At 43.3% G+C, this 26,035-nt stretch overlaps 1 protein-coding gene across 3 annotated transcripts in view; it reads left to right on the top strand.

Annotated features, from left to right (window-relative positions):
- LOC106577063 (muscarinic acetylcholine receptor M3) overlaps positions 1–22,095 on the top strand; it is a 133,701-nt gene extending 111,606 nt beyond the window's left edge. For 2 of the 3 annotated variants that reach the window (XM_014154775.2, XM_014154776.2), the window contains exon 3: positions 17,409–22,095. In XM_014154775.2, the coding sequence (XP_014010250.1) occupies positions 17,425–19,299 (1,875 nt within the window). In that variant the 5' untranslated portion in view covers positions 17,409–17,424 and the 3' untranslated portion in view covers positions 19,300–22,095. Of the gene's footprint in view, positions 1–3,387; positions 3,670–17,408 lie in introns of those variants that run through there. The other variant, XM_014154779.2, reaches the window with a different exon arrangement.
- Positions 22,096–26,035: the final 3,940 nt, after the last annotated feature.

Genomic DNA, 26,035 nt, shown 5'->3' on the forward strand with positions numbered 1-26,035 from the left:
TTCATAAAGCTGGCCTCAGCAGACACACCAGACATGATCTGCCTAGCTAGGAGATATGGTGATAAAACATATGCATTCTTAATTTGACTTGGTTTACCCTATGCTGTTGATTTTGAGCAGCTGTAGTAGTGAATTGGGTGAAGCTTGATACATCTATGTTGTGCTTTCAGTATTTCAAAAACGGGAGGTGCAAATTATGCAGTCCTAGTTATGACCTTAGACATTTTTCATGATCACCTAGCAGATCCTGTGTCAGCAGGAAGTGATGTCTCCGAGCAGTCCAAACAAGAATCATATTTCTCAAGGGGACAAAGATCAAAAATGCTCATGATGCCATGAATCTAAAACAGCTTGTTTTACATAGCCATTTCCGTCATTTAGGGTGGTTATTGGACAGCCCTGATAGAATAGGGCAGTTGAGTATTGGAGATGGGAATCTGAAACGTGTGGAATATGACTGGTAACTTTGAAATGGAAACCACTTGAATGTAACATTTCCTTCCATGAGCCATTATGGTGGCCCTTGCGGACCCTTGGAAATTGTGTCGATTAGAGTACATTGTGGACATTACATAAAAAACACAATGAATTAAGTATTTATAGTTTTATCTCTCCTGGGATTCATTGGGTATTGCATCTAGTCCCTCCCAGGAAATGAAAAGAGAAAGACAGAGAAAAAACTCAGAGAAGTAATGTCCGATGTTTGCTCGGTTTTCACTCACTAGTCTCAGCACTGGATTGTTTACTTGACAGATCGATACAGATTGGTGGTTTTTACAGAGGACCCTGTCATGATCGACAGGACCTTTCCGATGAACCTGCTCCTCATCCACAACGGACTTGAGAGGAAACACAGGTTCCTCCCAGTTAGTTCTGGGACAGGTGCAATGGAAGTACGTCAGATTCTCTCTGAAATGTCAAGGTTGATTTGACATAAGGTGAAGGAACTTCAAAACTCAGAACTTCAAAACTGAGAAAGCTCTGCAAGCTCTTAAGTCTGAAAAGTCAGACATCTCTTGTCTAATTTCAACTCCAGAGAAGAGAGAACGAAAACAAGCATCTCACCTGCTTTTTTTTTTACTATACTGCTCAAAATTGAGGAGAGATTGTTGTGACAAGTTGACGACCTTGAAGTTTTTCATAAATGTTCCTTTTCTAAACTCAGCGAGATGATGATTGTGATATGCACTGTGGAACTTGCTACCACACCATTGTCACCACTGGCCTGGTCATATTCCTAGCTAAACAACTCACAGCTAATTAACATTTACCTCATTCAGAATGACAGTCACAACAAATCATTGAAATATATCACATAAACTATGCAAACAGGGGAGGGGACATTTATGTAAGTTTCTGACAGATCACGGATGTGGGTTTAAAATCAATTCTAAGTACATAAAACACCTAAGGTCAAGTGAATAGCCATGTCTCTTCTTAGATCAGCTGAGTGTTTCAATGGCCACTGTAAAGGGGTTACTGATTAACTAAATACCTTGAGCTCTGTTTAGAATAGTGTAATCACGCTAGCACTGTCGCTGCTGTGCACACATCAAGAAAAACATATGTTAGCTGCTCATTGATATATGTCAGTTCCATGGTAATACAGATTTTATTTGTCAAGTGTGTTTCCCGGACTCACTGGTGATGCTGGATTAAATGTGACTTCTACCTCTGTCCACCCGGATGTTTAGCTTTAGCACTTTGATGTCAGTTGGGTAGGAAACAGAAGGTACAAGGGCAGTATTCATGAAGGTGAACGGGGACATTATTTGAAAGCACTGATGTCATTTAACCTAGTTATGATAATATGCTACATAGAAATTCCAGTATTTTCTAATAATTTAAATGCCCTCAGGTAAAAAGGAATCATTGTTAGTTATTTTTTTAAACTGCAATAATTGCTGAATTGTGGAAAATGTAGGACCTGATTACTAAAGCAATCTCAGGAAAAAGTTTGCCCATTTAAACAAATATCTAGAAGGATCTTTGAAGTGAGCTGCGTACTCAAGAGTTCAGGAAGAAAGTAATGACGTTTTCCTGTGTATTTAGCTTCTCTGAGAGACCGCTCGCCCTTGCTTTGTGCTCCTTGATTCAGATTGGTTACTAGCATTTCTTGGTGGTATTGATCCTCTCTGCAAAAATGGTTTGCCTACCAGTTTGGCCCAAAGCAGGGAAAACGAATTGACTTGTTTTGACTCAGATGTTTTCATGTGCCTTTAGGATAGACCTGAGGAGAGAAGTAATAACTTATTATCAGTGACTTTAGAAAGGATTTAAAGAAACAGTGTGTGTGGGTGGTGATGAATTAGAGGAATTATGATAGATAAAGAAAATCCAAAATACATGAAGTGTGCAATTATTATTAAAATGTTTTGTCTACAAAATGATCACAATTAAATCTTATGTTTATTGATTGATGTTATTCAAGCAGCATAGTAGTGTTATTTTCCTAGGTAACCTTAATTTCTCTGAAGATATCCCAAATAACTGGAAGCAATCTGCTGCCTTGGTCATCTGATCAAAGATCCTGGAGGTTGAATCAATTTGCCACAACACCAATTTAACTCTTATCTTGACGAATGTTCTGTTGAAACACTTCTGTCTTTGATTTGGTATGACGATTTTCATCAAAGCTAAAGTCTAATTATAGGGACTCTGTTGAGTAGTTGTTGGCCTCATTACCAAAATGTTATTGTTTGTTGCTTATTTTAAGTTGCTGTGTTTATACCAATTACGACCTCCATGCAAGACTTGATATGCCATCGTCATGCTTCGTGTCCTCCTGTTTGTGTGAGAAATTATTCGTCACACTTGATTCACTAAAATCTTGGAGCTTTCCACGCCCCTGTTGACATTGGAGCTAGATTAGAAGATATACAAAGGACTGTTGTTGCCCTCAGTACATCATAGTGTTGGTTCTTGGGCGTGTCCAATATCTGTACAAACACTTCACAAAACAAGCATTTGGAATAAATGAACCAAATACAAATACTGTGGAGTAGAGCTCATCTTAAACACTCATATTTCACAGTCTGCGTGTCTACTAGGAGATCATATCAGTGTGGTCATGGATGACGAATTGGTGCAAGGAACTTTCATTCCAGGCGGAGGTCACTCTGAGTCATGGGTGGGGAAGCAGAGAATAACCGTATAATGGCTTTGGTCTTCCCGCCAGGGGATTTGGCGTTTCTCCCACACTCTCCAGACACTCATCAGTACATAATACATGAGACAGCGATAAAACATGGAGAAGTAAAAGATAAGTCATAATCAGACTTTTAATTTTATGTTGGGAGTGGGTACAAAATGGCTACTGCTCTCGACTCCTTGGTGCTGCAGGGATTGCCAAACCGCCTGAGCATTTACAGTCTACCATGTCTACCTACTGATCTCGTCATTGAGTAATACACTCACTCTGATGGCTGTTTAAATAAGTTTAAGGGCCACCTTGATCGGTTGTGACGTCTGAAAACCTTGACTCAAGAGGGGCTCTTAAGGAGAAAACGGTGCTGTTGATAAAGAGGGAAGCGGTTTAGGGCAGACTTCCAGAGAACCTTCAACCTGTGCCAGAATGCTAGGGGCATACAAGTCATTTATTTTACTAGGGTTGGAGACCAACTTTTACGCTTTTGGATCAACTACCGTGAAGGGAAAAAAACACATTGGGTACAGTATGAGGGGTCTGGCGGGCCACTGGCTATGTGGTTGTGGTGTTTTAGCCTACAGCAATTCTGAAATGGTATTTAACCCTTAGAAAATTGTCACAGAGGTGAGTGTAACGTATATGACACAGTGTTAAATAAATAACGGGTGTTAAAATGTTAAGACTACAAGCTCAACCTGCGGGCTTCCTGGCTAAACTGTATGTTTTTATAGATGGCGTGAGAGCCGCCTCATTTTACGTACAGTACCTCTGACCAGACACTACGTTACTATAAGCACCGAGATGAAAATACATAGATTTTACTCTTACAGAACATGCCTCTGGGTTCTGGTCTGCTGTGTGGTTCTCCTCACACTATGTGGCTATGTATTAGGCTACTGCTCATATTGTATATTAGCCGTACCACTGACCCAGTAGAGATGAAGACTTTTCCCTCTCATCATGGCGCCATGCTGTGACAACAGTCAAGAGGAGTCATTACTCTCCATCCTCGTAATGTCTTCATAGCAGGACCGTACGTTCTCTATTCCACTACTTATACTCCCAGCACGCTAAGGCACCAACCAACCCTTATTGTTCTGTACGCTAGTAATGAGAGTTGCTAAATGGAAAATGAGCTCAGGCCTTGTTCCTGATGCTAACTAACAAGGGACTCTCTACTGGCTATTCCCCTATCGTTGTCGGGAACAGTGACAGACAGAACACGCAACACTGTGTCTGGCAGCTTTGGCAGCATAGCAATTGGTAAGCATGGTTAATCTATCACTCACCTGTCCCCATTGGCATTCAAGGCCCATTAGCTTGTGAGCACCCAATGAAACATACAGTTGTAAGTGATAAAACAACTTGCTGTGCTGCAGGACTGCTAGGCAATTGGATGTGTATACATTTTAACGCTTTTGTTCGGGTTTCAACTGTAGGTTTGGAGAAAGGCATGAAATTTAATTTTGAAATAAGTCTTTACTCTGGGTGGTAATCTATAAGAAATGTTCTCTCTCACCCACAGACCTTTCAATTTGGCTTCTAATCCTTTGTTTTTAGTGATATTGTAATGTATAGCCTCTTATGCTGTTTCCTTTAAAGCCTCTTAGCAATCTGTGACTTCTGTGTGAGCTCATGGTATCACTGCATGCATTCATACTTTATTTGTTTTGAATATTAAATTAAAGAACAGCTACTATAAATAAGACACACCCGTATCAAAACATCTAAAGAGCACATATTAATATTGTAAGAGGTAAACAAATAAACAAACAAAAGTGAAAGCAGCAGCATTGACTATGTACTCGAAGTAAGAGAGAAACAAGTAATTCAAGGACACTAAGCTGTCTCGCTCTGTGATTCACAGTAAACTGCAGGGATCCTGCAAGCCAAGTCTCTGCCAATACAGAGATGACTTTCTCCTGTTTTTTTCTACTATGAGGCCTTACTGAGTGTCCAATACATAGTCTGTTACATCTGGACAGAATTGTACCTCAGAGTTAGTACTCTTCCCAAGTGGTCCCAAGTGGTTCCTTTGGATACTTGGCATGTGTGAATAGGTTGGAATGCGACAGACCGTCTGGTACACTGCATGCGTGCTTGTGTGTGGGCAGGGGGAGGGAGGGTATAAACTATTATAAGCTGGGAATTGCCAGGGACCTTACGATACGATACGATACTATCACGATACTTAGGGGCCGATGCGATATGTATGGCAATTCTCACAATTCTATATGTATTTAGATTCTATACTGTGATTTTATTGCTATTCAATGTTCCAAACATATTGCTCACCATATGTCTGCTGCAGAGGGACAAGAGAGAGCCATGAGAAAATTTGTTTTGATCAGTCATGGAAGTATAAGTGTTGAAACAACTGGCTCCCTATTTAAAAAGAAGACCGAGAACAAGCTATGAAGGAAAAATACTGGAGTTTTGGTGCAGGTACAGCCAACTAGCGCAAAAATAATATTGCGATATTGTCAAAACGATACAATACGATATAGATTTTCTTTCCTCCATCACTACTAGAAGCATACTTTTTGTGTGGCATGGTGACAACATTGGAGCCATGCTCATTATGGAAAGGTCAACTGAAAATAAGAGATTGATTCATGGGTAGACAGATGTGACCAGCAGGCACCTTTACAGAAGGTAATCATATAGGGCTATATTTGGCTGTTCAGGAGGAAGCAGTGATTGAGATGATACAACAGGATACACCCTGGCCAACTGCAGCTGGGTGTGTGTAGATGAGAAAATGTATCTTAGTTACATTTTACGACTTTAAAGTTTAGGTTAACACTTTATTTTAAGCATAACCCTGTCATAACAGCTGACATAACTCATCATAACCTGTCATAACATATGACACTTATTTAGACACGTTGTGACATATTGTGATATTTTATTGCCTCGGTATGACACCTACATAAGAGTATCAAAATCCACAAAATCTGGTTTGTCCATTCCGTTGAAGATAGTTTATTAAATACTATACAGTAACCCTATAATAGGCCAAGTTATAAAAAACCTTTATCCAGTTTTTTTATGTCTATAAAAAGTAATTGGCTTCAACATGGAAAGATTATCCTACACATTGAATTCGCATTTCAAATTGCATTGCATGTCCAAGCCATGGACATTGCCTACCAAATAAGATTTGCCTACCCTTTAGCTGCTGATATGGCCTGTATGGGGAATTTTCCACATATTATTATTATTATTATTATTATATTATTTATTCATATTTGGGGGTTGCTTATATTTGTCCTATTTTATGAATAATTGTAAACGTAAACAAACAAACAGGCAAATATCAGTTGCGGATTTAGCACCACGGCCGAAAGAGGAAAGTGGTCAACTAAAAACAATAATCAGTCTTATTTAACAACATGATGTTTCTAAACTAGCTTCCTACAGTCACTGACGTCTTTAATTTCATGAGAATACCACATAATGAGTCCAAACTTTTCACAGAAGATAATATATATCTGTATAAAACATTGGTGATAGGATACTGATTAATTAGGCTACTGTGCACCTCCTTCGGCAAAATGTATGTCATAACCAACTGCCTTACCACTAAGGCCAGCTTTTGGTGGGTCTAAAATATCCCCAGTTGCGCTGCCTGAAATTGGCACTTTGGTGCATGTTTTTAAGGACATCAGATATTTCCACCCCTCCCACCTTAGCACAAGCGATCTGATGTTAGACATGTAAATGATCAACCCTGGCATAAGTATTGACACAATAGCAGAGCACTGGCTTTTGCATGACATTGAATGCACAAAGTAAACAGTGGGTCAATTTCCTCAGCTAAGAGCATTGAAGACGAGGCTAAACTTCTCTGCTGTTTTGTTCCCTTATCTACCTCATTGGGGCAGCGTGAAGCGCACCCGTGCACATGCGCAGATACTCCATGTGACTGTGTGAGAGCAAAGTGTTGCGTCGCACTCATCTAAATATATACGTGCTGTTTGTTACAACGTCATCTCGCTGAGTCTACCTTTAGCGTCAGCCTAAAATAGATCCCCATACAGTAAGTCCTAAAAACAACTACTTTTGTAGTCCAATAGCCATCTCTTAACATTCTGTATGAGCCTTACTTAAAACCTTTAGAAATAATTGTATTGTATTCCAGCCAAGTTGCCACAGACAACTCCCTCTGGTCAATCGAGCTATGATAGATGGATTATTTTTGCCAGGACTCTCTGTGTCCTCTGCTGTGTTTGAGCGGGGAAGAACAATGGTAGCGGGTAGAGGGAGAGATGGGGGAGAGAGATAAAGTATACAGTAAAGCGCTTGTAGAGATAGAAAAGGGGTGGCTGTCCTAGCCCCTAAAGAGGGATCCGTACCTCTCTTTGCACATAAACACAACAAGGTGTTGTTGAGATGAGTTACACTCTCTGTACAAGGAGGTGATCACTCGTGAGTTTCTCGAGGAAATTCCAAGCTCACATTTAAAGAAACCTTTCCCTGTGCTAAGGGGTGTTTACATTGGAGGGAGTGTGTTTTTTTCCCTCCTTCAAGTGCCTGTTCAATAGGCGACTGGCCACACTGCCTTTTAAGGATGGATCGTGATAGTGTATCGTTGGAATGGAAACGTGTATAGAATCTCACGCTTTATTGTGAGAGGGGTATGACTGTACACTTTGAGATAATATCTTAACAAATGATTATGTTTAGTAATTGATAGTGCACAGAGAGCATTTCAGAAATGAGTTAGAACACGCATCAAGAGGTAGGCTATAATCTAGCTAGACCATACTATACTTTACTCTACACTCAAAAGGGTTATTCGGTTGTCCCCATAGGAGAACTCTTTTTGGTTCCAGGTAAAACCCTTTTTGGTTCCAGATAGAACCTTTTTGGGTTCCATGTAGAACCCTCTGTGGAAAGGGTTCTACATGGAACCCAAAATGGTTCAACTTGGAACCAAAAGGTTCTACCTGGAACCGTCAAGGGTTCTTCAAAGGGTTTTCCTATAGGGACATAATATTGATTGATATAATTAATCTTTTTTTTTTTTCTCCCCTCCATACGTAGATAGCAAGCTTAAAGGGATACTTCGGGATTTTGACAATGAGGACCTTTATCTTCCCTGAGTCAGATTAACTCGTGGATACAATTTTTGTCTCTGTGTGCAGTTTGAAGGAAGTTACTAACTAGCACTAGCGCAATTGCTAACTATCGTATGCGCAATGACTGGAAGTATATGGGTATCTGCTAACATGCTATAGACCCATAGACCTATCAGATACCCATAGACCTATGGCTCGCCAAACTACCTCTAATTTCCTTCATTTGACTCTGTGGTAGTAGATAAACGATGATCCCTTTAAGGTCTGGTCTAGAAGACTGTGTGTGCTGTACTGTCAGAGTGAAGGTCCTAGCCTTGTGTTTGATAGATCCCTGACTGAGCCTGGCGCGGGAGGCTTTGTGGATTCCACCAGACTCTTTAGGGATGCTGTCAGGAACTGTGAAAATCCCATGATCCTTTGGCAGCTGCTAGAAACGGGACAACATCCTTTTCGTTTTTTCATCTCATTGAGCTCTAGTCGACTCAAATGTTCCTGTTTATAAGTAATGATTCCAATGTAAGCATTCCAGTGGGAGACATTGTTGTAGTACTTTGAGTCTTTACTGAAGATGCCACAATAAAAAGTCCTTTCCTTACTGCCTATCATAATAAAAGAGCACAAACAAAGTTAGCCAGACTTTATAGTGGACTGTTTCTTGGTATCAAGGACCTGCAAGGGTACAGGTAACTACCAAAATAATGTGAACATTTAAGTAAATGAGGGATACAAAGTATATTGAAAGCAGGTACTTCCACACAGGTGTGGTTCCTGAGTTATTTAAGCAATTAGCATCCCATGTTTAGGGTCATGTATGAAATGTTGGCTCCTATGGCTAGAAGAAGAGATTTCAGTGACTTTGAAAGAGGGGCTGAAAGGAGCATTGTGTGTGTGTGTGTGTGTGTGTGTGTGTGTGTGTGTGTGTGTGTGTGTGTGTGTGTGTGTGTGTGTGTGTGTGTGTGTGTGTGTGTGTGTGTGTGTCTCAGGCACCAGATCTCAACACAATTGACACTTATGGGAGATTCTGGAGCAGCGCCTGAGACAGCGTTTTCCACCATCATGAACAAAACACCCAATTATGGAATTTCTCCAGTTACAGACACTTGTAGAATCTATGCCAAGGTGCATTGAAGCTGTTCTGTCTTCTCGTTGTGGCCCAACGCCCTATTAAGACACTTTATGTTGGTGCTTCCTATAAGACCTACCCTGATGCTAAACTGGAACTGTAGACTTCTGGATTCTCCTAAAATAAACCTATTCTGCTTGGGTTTATCACAAGAAACAGCACAGATAAAGTCATCCTATCATATTTTGGGAAAAAGTGTGTTTAGCCTTACGAACTCAAATACCTTTGTATACAGTATGTTTTGAATATATTGTTAATCAGCAAATTTAACAGCTAATCTCAGTGAATGTGTTGACTGTTCCAAGAACGAATTTGTTCTATGCACAAATCACAATTTCAGTATACTAGACAGTATTGTATATAAAGATAAATACTGTTTATTCAGTCATTGAAGTCAAAGCATTGCCTCATAAGGTTTGAAACATCCAATTTATAAGAAATGTGGGTCATTCCATGGTATTGTTTGTTAGACAGGATCAGACTTATTGTTCAATAAAACAGGTTTGATGACTCCACAGCAGACACAGTGACCACAATCTGCTCACAAGATCTCGTTTCACCCTCGAATATCTCCCACTGACTGAATTTACTATTCATTTTGGCAGGACAAAACAATTACGTTTGTCTTGTAATTCTACATGCTCCAGTTTGGGTGTGTATCAGTCTGGCCATTGGTTCTGTGTAAAGTCAAGCTCCCATGATCAATGCCATGGTGGGAAATACCTATTATGTGCTCCAGAATTCATTCGTAGTTCATTCATTGGGACTGAAGGGATTTTATAACCATAATCCAGTGCACATTTTCATAGATCACCATTAGTACTTATTCACACTGGCAGGATTCACACTGCCCACTCAGCTTTGGATTATCATGGCTCACACTGTCTAGACCATCCAGTATTTGGTACTGTATGTGCATATGTGGGCATGGTATAGTCATGGTTGAAATTCAAGGCAATTTCAATCAAGGTTTATTAAATCAACTGCAATATACTTTAGTGTAATTGTATGTCATGTCCGGTTCATGGTTTTAAATGGTGTCATAATTTCTCTCTGCAGCACACTGTAACAGTGTTTCCCCTATATTCATTTAGCAAAAAATATGATGCATTTTTATTATATGTATTTCTGCCGAGATGCGCTTTTAAATGGATAGTCGTTGGCCACTGACTGGAAGTATGGGAACAGCTAGCAAAAGGGCTGCTGTAAATCACCAATGCACGCAGGTGTTATGCATTGGTGGTGCAAGGTGAATTCCCCCAAAGTGCTTTAGTCATTACCATATCTCTTTTATTTTTTTCATATTTCTGCGGGTTTCTTTTACTGTGTTGATGGAATGGTCCAGATTTGTCCATTCGGCCGTCAAGATGGATTCCTGGCTATTGACATATGGGATTGGTGTGTCTCGCCATGCAGTGACAAATTCTTCAAAATGTCAAAGAACAGGTCGTGTAAGGATGGGGAAAACGAGTATCGATCACTTATGTCTCCAAAAATACCTGGAGACAGTTTTTATGAAGCAGCTCGATAGCCGAAGCTAGGCCTATGTATTTAAAGGGCAATCTCCTATTGGTACATCAATTTTGGACTTTTAAATAATACCCATTGATTATTGAAGATTATAAACTGGGTGGTTTGAGCCCTGATTGCTGATTGGTTGACAGCTATGGTATATCAGACCGTATACCACGGATATGACAAAACATTTATTTGAACTGCTCTAATTACGTTGGTAACCAGTTTATAATAGCAATAAGGCACCTCGGGGGTTTCTGGTATATGGCCAATATACCACGGCTAAGGGCTGTGTCCAGGCACTCAGCGTTACGTCGTGCCTAAGAACAGCCCTTAGCCGTAGTATATTGGCCATATACCACACCTCCTCGGGCCTTATTGCTTAAATATGAACTTACAAATGCCTCATGAGCTTAGTTCAACTGTTGTTCTCCAACAGAACCCCAAAACATAAGCTTGTTTTACTCCACACTGTATAGCGTAAAAAAATTGTAAAACTATCATTTTCATCTCATTGATGGTCAGATCTTGTATCCATAGCTCTGTCTATGAATTTGACAGTGGTTACATTTCTCCAGTCCCATCCCTCAGCTATTCACCAAAAATAGTGGTGGGGTGTCCAGAACTGCATATTGCCCCTTTAATGAGTCTTTAAGGAGTAAAAATAGCCATCCTGCTTGAGCACTTCACCACAGCTGAGATATAGCAGAATTCTAACTGACCATGACAGAAAACAAGGTAATCGTTTGCCTCTAGTGCTTGTCTGCCAAATGCTTGATAAAGTACATTTCAGTGGAAAATACTGTATTCTCCTCTCCCCAGCCATTTTGTTGAGTAAAGATTTGTTGTGTGACAGAAAGACAACAGTGTTTCACATCACTGTTATTGAGTGTCCCTGTGTTGTTGGAATTTGAGGTCCTGTATATCTGACCTCATTGGGTAATTCTTTGGTGGGGTGGTTGTCACGCGTCAGGTTAAAGTAGGACTAACCTGATATTCTGGCATTTTGGCTTTATCCCTCTGGACTTAGATCAACCACATCCTGTGGGCCTGGTACAGTAGCCCCAGGGAGTCACAATCCCTCTCTCTCTCTCTCTCTCTCTCTCTCTCTCTCTCTCTCTCTCTCTTTAATGAGAAGTTGAAGATGAAAGCACATTTCCTTATGTTCAATCAGTAATCCTTACAGAGACGCATTTTCTCTCTCAGGTATTTGGCCAATTTAAAGATGTTTAGCCCTCATTAGTGAGACCTTTACATTCAGTGGAATTTAGTTCGTAAAGAATGATGTGCGTTGTGAAGACTTTCTTTGTTTTTTATCATAAAGAGGAGGAACTTGGTGTGTGTGTGAATGAGAGAGTGTATGTGAGGTGAGTGTGTGGGTGTAAGAGTGAGTGGGCAGGTATGGTTTCTTTTAAAATCTGTTTCAATGTAGGCCCACTGGGCACAAACATCTATTCTACGTTGGTTCAACATAATTTTTTTTAAATGACGTAGAAACAATGTTGATTCAACCAGTGTGAGCCCAGTGGGTGCCTACATTTGTGTGTGTGTGTGTGTTTCTGACCGTGTTACTCTTCTTTCCCTTGCCAAAGGTTGCTGAGTGCAGCTTGGGGCACATGGAGTAAAGCAGCAGTGCATTGTGGGACGGTTGGGGTACTGTCAGGGCACAGGTGCGAGGCATCAAAGGAGGTGCTCTAGGGGGATGCTGCTGAGGGTCGCAGGTGTGCCCACTGGTGCCAGGTCAACTCTGGTGTCCCTCACCTAGTCTGGCCCAGGGTAGCAGCTGAGGCCAACATACAAAACCTTCAACAAAGACATCAGATAAAGTTATATACAGAATCCAACAAACTCAAACTGAGATTTAGAATTGTAATGGGTACCATTTTAGTATGGCATGAAAATAGTTAATATTTAAACATGTGAACAATTACCATCACTCTCCCAGAAAATATAATTGGACCATTTCTTAATGAAATTGCATTCATCAGGTTGTCTGCCTGCCAAAGGAAGAACTCTCCTCAATGGTTTCATATCCAGTGGGCCATCACAGCAGCAGAATCCAATAACTAATTAGCAAACATCCTGGGGAAAACAAACCGCTCTCTGAGCTTTCAGACAGCGAGACGGGGAGATTCAGAGCCAAAGAACTGGGAGTGGGAATGCTCCCTCCATCCGTTTTCCCCTCTTCAAGCCCGTACTTGGTTTGCCCAAGAGATCCAGATGTAGACATTGTTGTGTGAGTGTGAGCATATAATGTGATGGAGTGCAGAGTGCTCTAGCTAGCTTATAACTTCATTCTCACTTGGATTCAGTCCTTGGCATTGTGTTCTGTGGCGTTGTTAGCCTCTTCTCTGCTCTCCTCCTCTCTCCCCTCCAGCCCACTTGTCTAAGCTCACTTTCTTTCCAAAAATTACAGCAGGCAAAACGTTTGTTGTAGTCAACTTTAGTTTGGAGGCTGGAGGCTCTCTTTGACTCTAAATATAGTAAGATGGCGCCGGAGAGAATGGCTGCCGTTTCATGAGCTCTTAACCTACCATGCTATTTTGTTTGTTTTTTGGCATTTTTTGTAACATATTTTGTATATAATGTTGCTGCTACCGTCTCTAATGTCCAAAAAGAGCTTCTGGAAATCAGAACAGCGATTACTCACCTTGAACTGGACGAAGAATTTCTCTTTAATGAGTCGGACGAGAGGGATTTACTCCAGACACCCGAACATGCCCTCATCCCTATCGTTCGCAGGAGAAAGAGATGGAAAATATATAGTGGAAAGAGATCGGGGTGCCTTGTGAGGATCCGTCGACGAGTGCTTAATCTGCCCTTGCCATCCAAACTACTGGCCAACGTACAATCGCTGGAAAATAAATTTGACGAGCTAAAAGCACGTATATCCTACCAACGGGACATTAAAAACTGTAATATTTCACCGAATTGTGGCTGAACGACGACAGGAATAACATACAGCTGGCGGGTTACACACTGCATCGGCAGGATAGAACAGCAGCCTCTGGTGCACGATATCTAAGGAAGTCTCAAGGCTTTGCTCGCCTGAGGTAGAGTTTCTCATGATAAACTATAGACCACACTATCTACCTAGAGAGTTTTCATCTGTATTTTTCGTAGCTGCGTACATACCACCACAGACCGATGCTGGCACTAAGACTACACTCAATTAGCTGTATACGGCCATAAGCAACCAGGAAAATTCTCATCCAGAGGCGACGCTCCTAGTGGCCGGGAACTTTAATGCAGGGAAACTTAAATCCGTTTTACATCATCTCTATCAGCATGTTAAATGGGAAAAAAGGGAAAAAACTCTAGACCACCTTCACTCCACACACAGAGCTCTCCCTCGCCTCCATTTGGCAAATCTGACCATAAGTCTATCCTCCTGATTCCTGCTTACAAGCTAAAATTAAAGCAGGAAGCACCAGTGACTCGGTCAATAAAAAAGTGGTCAGATGAAGCAGATGCTAAACTGCAGGACTGTTTTGCTAGCACAGACTGGAATATGTTCCGGGATTCTTCCAATGGCATTGAGGAGTATACCACATCAGTCACTGGCTTCATCAATAAGTGCATCGATGACGTTGTCCCCACAGTGACTGTACGTACATACCCCAACCAGAAGCCATGGATTACAGGCAACATCCTCACAGAGCTAAAAGGTAGAGCTGCCACTTTCAAGGAGCGGGACTCTAACCCGGAAACTTAAAAGAAATCCCACTATGCCCTCCAAAGAACCATCAAACAGGCAAAGCGTCAATACAGGACTAAGATCGAATCGTATTACACCAGCTCTGATGCTCGTCAGATGTGGCAGGGCTTGCAAACGATTACAGACTACAAAGGGAAGCACAGCCGAGAGCTGCCCAGTGACACGAGCCTATCAGATGAGCTAATTTACTTCTATGCTCGCTTCGAGGCAAGTAACACTGAAACATGCATGAGAGCACCAGCTGTTCCGGAAGACTGTGTGATCATGCCCTCCACAGCCGATGTGAGTAAGACCTTTAAACAGGTCAACATTCACAAGGCCACAGGGCCAGATGGATTACAGGACGTGTACTCGGAGCATGCGCTAACTGGCAAGTGTCTTCACTGACATTTTCAACCTCTCCCTGTCTGAGTCTGTAATACCAACATGTTTCAAGCAGACCACCATAGTCCCTGTGCCCAAGAACACTAAGGTAACCTGCCTAAATTCCTACTGACCCGTAGCACTCACATCTGTAGACATGAAGTGCTTTGAAAGGCTGGTCATGGCTCACATCAACACCATTATCCCAGTAACCCAAGACCCACTCCAATTTGCATACCGCCCCAACAGATCCACAGATGATGCAATCTCTATTGCATTCCACATTCCACACTGCCCTGGACAAAAGCAACACCTATGTGAGAACGCTATTCATTGACTACAGCTCAGCATTTAACACCATAGTGCCCTCAAAGCTCATCAATAAGCTAAGGACCCTGGGACTCAACACTTCCCTCTGCAACTGGATCCTGGACTTCCTGATGGGCCGCCATCGGGTGGTTAGGGTAGGTAACAACACATCTGCCACGCTGATCCTTAACACGGAGGCCCCTTAGTGGTTCGTGCTCAGTCCCCTCCTGTACTCCCTGTTCACTCATGACTGCACAGCCAGGCACGACTCCAACACCATTATTAAGTTTGCCGATGACACAACAATGGTAGGCCTGATCACCAACAACGACGAGACAGCCTATAGGGAGGAGGTCAGAGACCTGGCCGTGTGGTCCAGGACAACAACCTCTCCCTCAACGTGATCAAGACTAAGGAGATGATTGTGGACTACAGGAAAAGGAGGACCGATCATGCCCCCATTCTTATCGACGAGGCTGTAGTGGAGGAGGTTGAGAGCCTCAAGTTCCTTGGTGTCCACATCACCAACAAACTAACATGGTCCAAGCACACCAAGACAGTCGTGAAGAGGGCACGGCTAAACCTATTCCCCCTCAGGAGAGTGAAAAGATTTGTTTCAAGATTTTGTCCTCAGATCCTCAAAAGGTTCTATAGCTGCACCATCGACAGCATCCTGACTGGTTGCATCACTGCCTGGTATGGCAACTGCTCGGCATCTGACCGCAAGACACTACAGAGGGTAGTGCATACGGCCCAGTACATCACTGGGGCCAAGCTTCCTGCCATCCAGGACCTCTATACCAGGCGGTGTCAGAGGAAGGCCCTAAAAATTGTCAAAGCCTCCAGCCACCCTAGTCATAGACTGTTCTCTCTGCTACCGCACGGCAAGTGGTACCGGAATACCAAGTCTAAGTCCAAGAGGCTTCTAAACAGCTTCTACCCCCAATCCATAAGACTACTGAACATCTAATCAAATGGCTACCCAGACTACTTGCATTGGCCCCCCCTCTTTTACCCTGCTGCTACTCTCTGTTATTATCTATGCATAAGTCACTTTAATAACTCTACCTACATGTATATATTACCTCAATTACCTCGACTAAATGGTGCCCCAGCACATTGACTCTGTACCGTTACCCCCCTGTACACAGCCTCGCTATTGTTATTTTACTGCTGCTCTTTAATTATTTGTTACTTTATTTCTTATTTTTTTAGGTATTTTTCTTAAAACTGCATTGATTGTTAAAGGCTTGTAAGTAAGCATTTCACTGTAAGGTCTACAACTGTTGTGTTCAGTGCATGTGACAAATAAAATTTGAGTTGATTTAAAATTATGTTTTTTTTTCTCAATATCCCTGTAAAGGTCAAAGAATCATCTTTTCATATCCCTTGAAATAGAGTTTCAATATTTCCCTCTATAATCCTGTAGTGTTTATCTGTATTATGCATGCGCGTTGGTGTGTGTATGAGTGTGCACATGTTTGTGTTATTCTGTCTGGGCAGGGGAGGTATCTCTTCTAACACTCACTGGCCATGGCTGTCCTTGGGCGAGAGAGCCTGTAATGTTCTGTTCTCTATCTTATCAGTGAGATTAACAGACAGGCCATGAATGGTGGTCGGAAAGGACTGTGATGTATTTTACTGAGACACAGGAGCTGAATTGAAATAAAGGCTACCACCTGTATGCTAAGTCACACCAGCAGTCTGACAGGAGATGTGTCCAAGGCTTGGTGTTGTTTACAGCGTTACTGTAATTGTGTTTTTAAAGATGCTCCTTGCAATCATATTGAGGCTGTGGATGTATCACATGATGGTATGTTGTGCTGCGCTACTGTTCTGGCAATTTGCAAGATCAGAGGACTATGTTTTTGTAATGGACACTCCTACAAAAACTTCACAGTGACTTTAATCTTCAAAAGCTAAATTGCTTGTGTAGCGTAACTGGGGAAAAAATTGCAAAGGTTAAACACAAAACGTATGACTAGAAATTGTTTACACACAATATCGTTTGACTAGAAAAGTGAGTCATCTTTTTAACAGCCAGTCCACTAACAGTAATTGTGAAAACTGTTTTGTTAGCCTCACCTGCTGTATATTGTACTGTTCTCAGTATATTGTAGTAATCTATCTCCTCTGTGTTCTCCCCAGAATATGCCAGGACTTCATGATGAGCTCCAACAGCACAGACCCTGGCCTCTACCTGACCATCAGCTCCCCAGGAATGGGCATCATCTACCCAGACACCAACACTCTCCACAGGGACCCCTGGCCAGAGCTAACCAGCCTGGATGACAAGGACTCCTTTCTCAGTGGCCTCATCAACCTCACAGGCTCGCTCAATGAGACGGTGACCGCTCTGACCTACGACCCTCTGGGGGGTCACACAGTGTGGCAGGTGGTTCTCATTGTCTTCCTCACTGGCCTCCTGTCCCTGGTCACCATCATTGGCAACATCCTGGTGGTGGTATCCTTCAAGGTCAACCGCCAGCTCAAGACTGTCAACAACTACTTCCTGCTCAGCTTGGCCGTGGCTGACCTCATCATCGGGGTCATCTCCATGAACCTTTACACCACCTACATCATCATGGGCCAGTGGGCCCTGGGCAACTGGGCCTGTGACCTGTGGCTGGCTATTGACTATGTGGCCAGTAACGCATCCGTCATGAACTTGCTAGTCATCAGCTTTGACCGTTACTTCTCCATCACCCGGCCCCTCACCTACCGCGCCAAGCGGACCACACGGCGGGCTGTCCTGATGATTGGCCTGGCCTGGTTCGTGTCCCTGGTCCTTTGGGCCCCAGCCATCCTGTTCTGGCAGTACTTTGTGGGGGAGCGCACAGTGCCCCATGATAAGTGCTACATCCAGTTCCTCTCAGAGCCCATCATTACATTCTGCACGGCCATGGCTGCCTTCTACCTGCCTGTCACTATTATGAGTGTGCTCTACTGGCGTATCTACAGGGAGACACAGAACCGCGCGCAGGAGCTGGCTGGCCTGCAGGGCTCAGGGAGCAGAGGCAGGGGAGGGGAGAGGGCTCACTTCGTCCACCACCAGGCTGGTAGTGCCAGGAGCTGCAGCAGCTACGAGCTGACCCAGTCCTCCCAGAGAAAGAGCCCCGGCCGGGCGCTGGCCGCACGCTTCCACTGCTGGCCCATGATGCGCTCCTGGAGGCCTGGCAGCACCCGGCCCGGGGAGGGGGACGCTGACCACAGCAGCAGCGACAGCTGGAACAACAACAATGCCAGGCTGTCAGTGGACCACTCAGGCTCGTCTGAGGACGAGGAGGGAAACGGTAGAGGGATGATGCCTCAAGACCATGCCATCTTCTCCATAGTCCTCAACCTGCCAGGGATGAAGGCAGCCGTCAACTCCCACCTCACCTCCTGCGAGGACCTGGACCTAGCCTCAGAAGAGGACCCCCTAAGGGGGGAGGAGGACAGCCGGGATGGCCTCTCTACCACCACCACTACTACCACTCCTGATGGGGCCAACACAGACAACAGCAGCTACCACCAACGCTTCCCCTCCCGGATATCCAAAGTCCAGTCCATGCCTGCCCTACAGGCCACCAGAGTGGGGCCGCTCTCTGGCTCCTCTGCCACCGCCACCAAATCACCCTCGGCGCCCATCTCCTTCAAAGACGCAGCTCTAGCCAAGAGATTCGCCTCCAGGGCGCGGACACAGATCACCAAGCGCAAGCGCATGTCTCTGGTGAAGGAGAAGAAGGCGGCACAGACCCTCAGCGCCATCCTGTTTGCCTTCATCATCACATGGACACCCTACAACATCATGGTGCTAGTCAACACCTTCTGTAAAGACTGCATCCCCGAGGCTCTGTGGGCGCTGGGCTACTGGCTGTGCTACGTCAACAGCACCGTCAACCCCATGTGCTACGCTCTGTGCAACAAGACCTTCCGCACCACCTTCAAGATGATACTTCTCTGTCGCTGGGACCAGCGCAAGCGGCGGAGGAAGCAGCAGTTCCAGGAACGACAGTCCGTAGTGTTCCACAGGAGAATTCCTAAAGACTCAACGTAGAGGGATATAGACCCAGTGGGAATCTGGTGATGACGATGATGATGATGATGTTAATGATGATGAGTCTGGGATCTAACAGGACAGTGGATGGATGAGGCATCCTAAAGGTTCTGTCTGTGGTTTTTAACTGCACAGAGATTCCCAGGGAGGCGGCCATGTTGTTGCTGTGGTGTCTGATGTTCTCTGTGGAGCCACGACCTCCACAGTGACATATTCCTCTGTTTCTTCAAGAGAGCTCCCGTGGTGAAAGCTTCCTCTAGATTGTTCCAGTTCTCAGCATTTCAGAGAAGTGCAGCTGAAAGGACTGACAGTGAAAACCAATTGAACAAGGGCTTAAAATGCAATGAGGGGACAATTCAAAGTGCAATTGATATCTAGGGAGATAATATGATATAATATGTGTTATGGATTTGGGGTTTTCCATTTCTTACCATTTCCTTCTCAGTGGTAGAGCTGTATCGTACAGAGCAGTTGGGGTTTTCTAAGTAAACTGTACATCTGTTATATCGCATTGAAAGCCAAGGCCAAAACATTGTGCGTCAATAGACTGCATCGTATTGATTTTGAACTCCCTTTTGGCTAACTGAGCTAGATTTTTTTGTTATTTTTTACTCTGACTTCTATACATTGCCTTCAACTTGGTTATAGCTTTCTTGTGTCTTATAAAATGAGAGAATTTAAAACAGAACGGTGTCCTATTTGTGACAACCGGTGTTTCAAAGTTGATGGTTATTTTTGTGTAATAAATTGGTCTATAGATTTTCGTCTATAGATTGTGAGCCAGTCTGAAAATATTTCTGAGTACCTCAGTGAGCTGGTATTGTGTTCAATGTGAGTTGTGGTTTACATGCTGGAGACAGTAAGTGCATCAATTTATTCAATTGTTGTTAATGTACCTGAGGTTTTTGAGTAATGGTAATATGATATTTCTTACTTGATACCTAATGATTAATTGTACGCTGAAGAGATCAGTCATTATGAATTGTAATGTTTTGATTATTGGATAATATTTGAAAAGGTTTCTCCATTTCTTCTCACTGGCTGTCCAAATGTAATTCCCTAAGTAAAAGATTGGTCTGTGGTCTCTAGATGAAGTCTCTAGCTCCTAGAGGATTTAGCAGTGCCACAGCAGCATCTGCTGGATGAATAGAATTCTACACTCTAGTAACTTCCAGCTTACTTCCACCAGGGAAATGCTGTTGTGGGTCCATAAGACAGTGGGAGATTCAGTTTTGGATCAAAGTCTGTCCTCTACTCCGCCGTCCTCCTCTCCTCGGTGACACGGACACCGAAAAGTGGTAGGAGAGTTTCAGTTCAGAGGATGCTCAGCTGCATCCTTACACGGAAGAGTTTTGAAATCTGCCACACCCCCTTTGAAACAGCAGTTGTTTTCTCAGAGGAGAAAAGCATGCACACATTTAAAAAAGGATGTGTTACTTATCCTTTTAATAATAAAATGTCTAGTTCAACTCGCTACATGTTTAACACTTTACACTGGTATTTTGGGATGACACCTCTGTAAATATAATTTGCATGATGATGCGTTAGAGAGAGGAGAGTCTCATTTCATATAAGCATCATGTTTCTACATTCTCTTCTTGCCTCCTCGCCTCAATTATCTATGAGCTTTTTCTAAAGGAGGTGAGGAGAGGACAGAATAGAGGAATCTAGGAAATCCAACGGAGATTCTCCCATAGAATCCCATAACTGAGAATAGGTATGAAACTTAACAGAAAATGGTTAGACTAACTTAGCCCTGCTACATATGGCATATGGATGGTTAGACTAGCTTAGCCCTGCTACATATTGCATATGGATGGTTAGACTAGCTTAGGCCTGCTACATATGGCATATGGATGGTTAGACTAGCTTAGGCCTGCTACATATGGCATATGGATGGTTAGACTAGCTTAGCCCTGCTACATATGGCATATGGATGGTTAGACTAGCTTAGCCCTGCTACATATGGCATATGGATGGTTAGACTAGCTTAGCCCTGCTACATATGGCATATGGATGGTTAGACTAGCTTAGCCCTGCTACCTATGGCATATGGAGCTGAAAAGTTGTGCTCTTTTCATCTTACGTCACAAAGCCAGTGATTTCCAAAATTGAACATTTCCGTCAATTGTACATCAAGTTATTTGACCGTGCAAACAGTGTGATTTAAGGTGATTTGTCTACATGTTTTTAATAATACCCAGTGCTAAAACAATGGAATAGCTCAATTTTATGTATTGTCATACTATGTGATGCACCATGCTTCAGGCCTGAACCGGATGAATACCGTTCTAAAAAGAAAATAATAACAACCCGGCTTTTTTTTGTGTATGGATTTTGCTGTTTAAGTGTATGTATTACACTGAGGTTTGTAAATGGATAGTGAAAGCAAATAACATACATGTACCACAGGCATGTTGAGTGATGACTATGTGATATTGAGAAGAATGGCAGAATGCTACCGTGTGGGGTAACACTTTATAATAATGTTCAGACAGGAACATTATTATAAAGTGTCACCCAGTGGGGTATGTAAGCCAGATAAAGATGAAAAATGAGAGAAAATATTCAGTGTCTGAACTGCCAACGGATATTTCTTCTACTTTCAATACCATGTGATACAGTGTTACTATACTCCTGATAAAGTGAGGTGTTTGTTTGGGATGTGAACTACAGTACCTGAAGTAAGATCAAATTAATAGCAAACTATAACTTTTATTGTTTTTTTGTTACATTTCAAGTATGCTAATCGTACCCATGTTTTAAGTGAATAAACAAAAAATATTTTTATTGACAGATATGGTCTGTATCATATTTACAGCTCAAAAACATTTTAATTTGAATGTTTATGAAATCATTGTATTCCTCCAGTGTCTAAGTGATATTTGCAATCACACAATAATGAAGAAGACGCCGATGCAGTGCAGTACCGTAGGCCTACTCTACAATTTACAGTATAAAGATCACTTTGTACAGATGATGATGGATTTTTTTCAGGAACAAGTATCTCTAATGTTTTAGCAGATTAGTAGGAGCATACCAGTTGTAGATGGTCATCAATAGTATCTCCAGTAACAATATGAATCAGCACAAGTTAGTGGGAGAAGCAGCTACCTAACAGATTCACTTTAAGACAGGAACACTTTCCACATTGTCAAAATGGAACACTTTCCGTAGGCCTAACACTCAACAAACACTTAGATGTAGTTTAATAAGTATGCATAATGTGTTTTGCTTCTGAACATCCTTGCATTGCATTTTGTTATGTTGAAATTCTTCATTGGACTTCATGGGAACCATGCATGCTCCTCCAGAGCGCAAATCTTTCGTGAACGCTTCTGCCACAGCGCACTCAACCACCATCATCGTCTGCAGGAGGCTGAGGAGACCGTTGAGGCAGTGAACTCAAAGTGGGCCTCTCTGTGGAAGACCAAGCAGAGGCTGCAGGGAGAGGTGGAGGACCTCATGATTGATGTGCAGAGGGCCAACGCCTAGGCCGCCAACCTCGACAAGAAGCAGAGGCACTTTGATAAGATCCTGGCAGAGTGGAAGCAAAAGTTTGAGGAGTGCCAAGCTGAGCTGGAAGGAGCTCAGAAGGATTCTTGCTCTCTCAACACTGAGCTCTTCAAGATGAAGAACTCCTATGAGTAGGATCAGCTGGAGACCCTGAAATGTCCCCTAAAAATCTCCTTATTATAAACCAATGTTGTGTTTGTGTGTGCAGAGGAGATCGCTGACTTGACTGAACAGAACGGAGATACTGGCAAGATCATCCATGAGCCGGAGAAAGCAAAGAAGACTATGTAGACAGAGAAGTGAGATCCAGACTGCTCTGGAGGAGGCTGAGGTAGAGCCCACTGCTGTTCCATAAGTCCTTCAGGACTCCAGACTGACCTGGTGGCAGTGCAGGGAGAGGTGGACGACATCATCCAGGAGGCCAGGAACGTAGAGGAGAAGACCAAGAAGACTGTGGAGACTGAGAAGTCTGAGATCCAGACCGCTCTGGAGGAGGCTGAGGTAGAGCCCACTGCTGTTCCATAAGTATAAACACATTAAAGTGTTACAGGTTGAAAATGCTGTATGAACACATTTAAACGACTACTTTGCTTTGTCCATTCAGGGTAAGCTAGAGTATGAGGAGTCCAATATCCTGCAGCTGGAGCTGAACCACATCAAAAGAGAGGTGGACAGGAAGCTGGCGGAGAAGGACGAGGAGATGGAGCAGATAAAGAGTGAGGTGGACAGGAAGCTGGCGGAGAAGGACGAGGAGATGGAGAAGATAAAGCGAAAGAGCCAGAGGTTTGGCAGAGTCCATGCAGAGCACTCTGGACTCTGAGGTACATAGCAGAAATTATGCCATGAGAGTGAAGAAGAAGATGGAGGGAGACCTGAACAAGATAGATATCCAGCTGAGCCACTCCAACAGGAAGACCACCAAGGCCCAGAAACAGCTAAGGAATGTATATTGACAGCTCAAGGTACAAAAGCCATGACATCAGGTTAAAAAAACGGAAAAATAGTGAGGGAATTGTCTTGATCAGTAGCAAATAATGACTTTCTTGACTTAAATCATTTTATTCTGCGAGTAGCGTACAGTGTCAGTCCACAAATAATGGTTTGGCCAGTTGCTCGAGGGTCTTCCTTGAGTTCTGTGAGTTTTCTAGAATGCACTGCGGTCCCTATATGTCGATGTCCCAGCATGCCACTGAAGACATGAAGGAGCAGGCCGCCATGGTTGACCGCAGGAACTCTCTGATGGTGGTTGAGATTGAGGAACTGACAGTTGTTCTGGAGCAGACAGAAAGAGGCCGCAAAGTGGGCGAGCACAAGCTGGTAGACGCCAACAAGCGTGTGGGACCTCTGCACTCCCAGCTAACAAGAGTCAAAAGCCATTTCCAGTTCCCATCATGTGACTTGTACATTATGTTCTCTTGAGATTCTCTTGAGGTTCAAATCAAATCAAATGTATTTATATAGCCCTTCTTACATCAGCTGATATCTCAAAGTGCTGTACAGAAACCCAGCCTAAAACCCCAAACACCAAGCAATGCAGGTGTAGAAGCACGGTGGCTAGGAAAAACTCCCTAGAAAGGCCAAAACCTAGGAAGAAACCTAGAGAGGAACCATGCTGTGAGGGGTGGCCAGTCCTCTTCTGGCTGTGCCGGGTGGAGATTATAACAGAACATGGCCAAGATGTTCAAATGTTCATAAATGACCAGCATGGTCAAATAATAATAATCACAGTAGTTGTCGAGGGTGCAACAGGTCAGCACCTCAGGAGTAAATGTCAGTTGGCTTTTCATAGCCGATCATTGAGAGTATGTCTACCGCTCCTGCTGTCTCCAGAGAGTTGAAAACAGCAGGTCTGGGACAGGTAGCACATCCGGGGAACAGGTCAGGGTTCCATAGCCACAGGCAGAACAGTTGAAAATGGAGCAGCAGCACGGCCAGGTAGACTGGGGCCAGCAAGGAGTCATCATGCCAGGTAGTCCTGAGGCATGGTCCTAGGGCTCAGGTCCCCCGAGAGAGAGAGAGAAAGAAAGAAAGAAAGAAAGAAAGAAAGAAAGAAAGAAAGAAAGAAAGAAAGAAAGAAAGAATTAGAGAGAGCATACTTAAATTCACACAGGACACTGGTGAAATACTCCAGGTATAACAGACTGACCCTAGCCCCCCGACACATAAACTACTGCAGCATAAATACTGGAGGCTGAGACAGGAGGGGTCAGGAGACACTGTGGCCCCATCTGATGATACCCCCGGACAGGGCCAAACAGGCAGTATATAACCCACTTTGCCAAAGCACAGCCCCCACACCAGTAGAGGGATATCTTCAACCACCAACTTACCATCCTGAGACAAGGCCGAGTATAGCCCACAAAGATCTCCGCCACAACACAACACAAGGGGGGGGCGCCAACCCAGACAGGCATGGAAGAGCACCAGTAAGCCAGTGACTCGGCCCCTGTAATAGGGTTAGAGGCAGAGAATCCCAGTCGAGAGAGGGGAACCGGCTAGGCAGAGACAGCCAAGGGCGGTTCGTTGCTCCAGTGCCTTTCCGTTCACCTTCACACTCCTGGGCCAGACTACACTCATTCATAGGCCCTACTGAAGAGATGAGTCTTCAATTAAGACTTAAAGGTTGAGACCGAGTCTGCGTCTCTCACATGGGTAGGCAGACGATTCCATGAAAATGGAGCTCTATAGGAGAAAGACCTTCCTCCAGCTGTTTGCTTAGAAATTCTAGGGACAATTAGGAGGCCTGCGTCTTGTGACCGTAACGTACGTGTAGGTATGTACGGCAGGAGCAAATCGGAAAGATAGGTAGGAGCAAGCCCATGTAATGCTTTGTAGGTTAGCAGTAAAACCTTGAAATCAGCCCTTGCCTTAACAGGAAGCCAGTGTATGGAGGCTAGCACTGGAGTAATATGATACAATTTTGGGGTTCTAGTAAGGATTCTAGTAGCCGTATTTAGCACTAACTGAAGTTTATTTAGTGCTTTATCCGGGTAGCCGGAAAGTAGAGCATTGCAGTAGTCTAACCTAGAAGTAACAAAAGCATGGATGAATTTTTCTGCATCAATTTTGGACAGAACATTTCTGATCTTTGCAATGTTATGCAGATGGAAAAAAAGCTGTCCTTTAAACAATCTTGATATGTTCGTCAAAAGAGAGATCAGGGTCCAGAGTAACGCCGAGGTTCTTCACAGTTTTATTTGAGACGACTGTACAACCATCA

This window comes from Salmo salar, chromosome ssa18, assembly GCF_905237065.1.
Source record: "Salmo salar chromosome ssa18, Ssal_v3.1, whole genome shotgun sequence".
Lineage (NCBI taxonomy): Eukaryota > Metazoa > Chordata > Actinopteri > Salmoniformes > Salmonidae > Salmo > Salmo salar.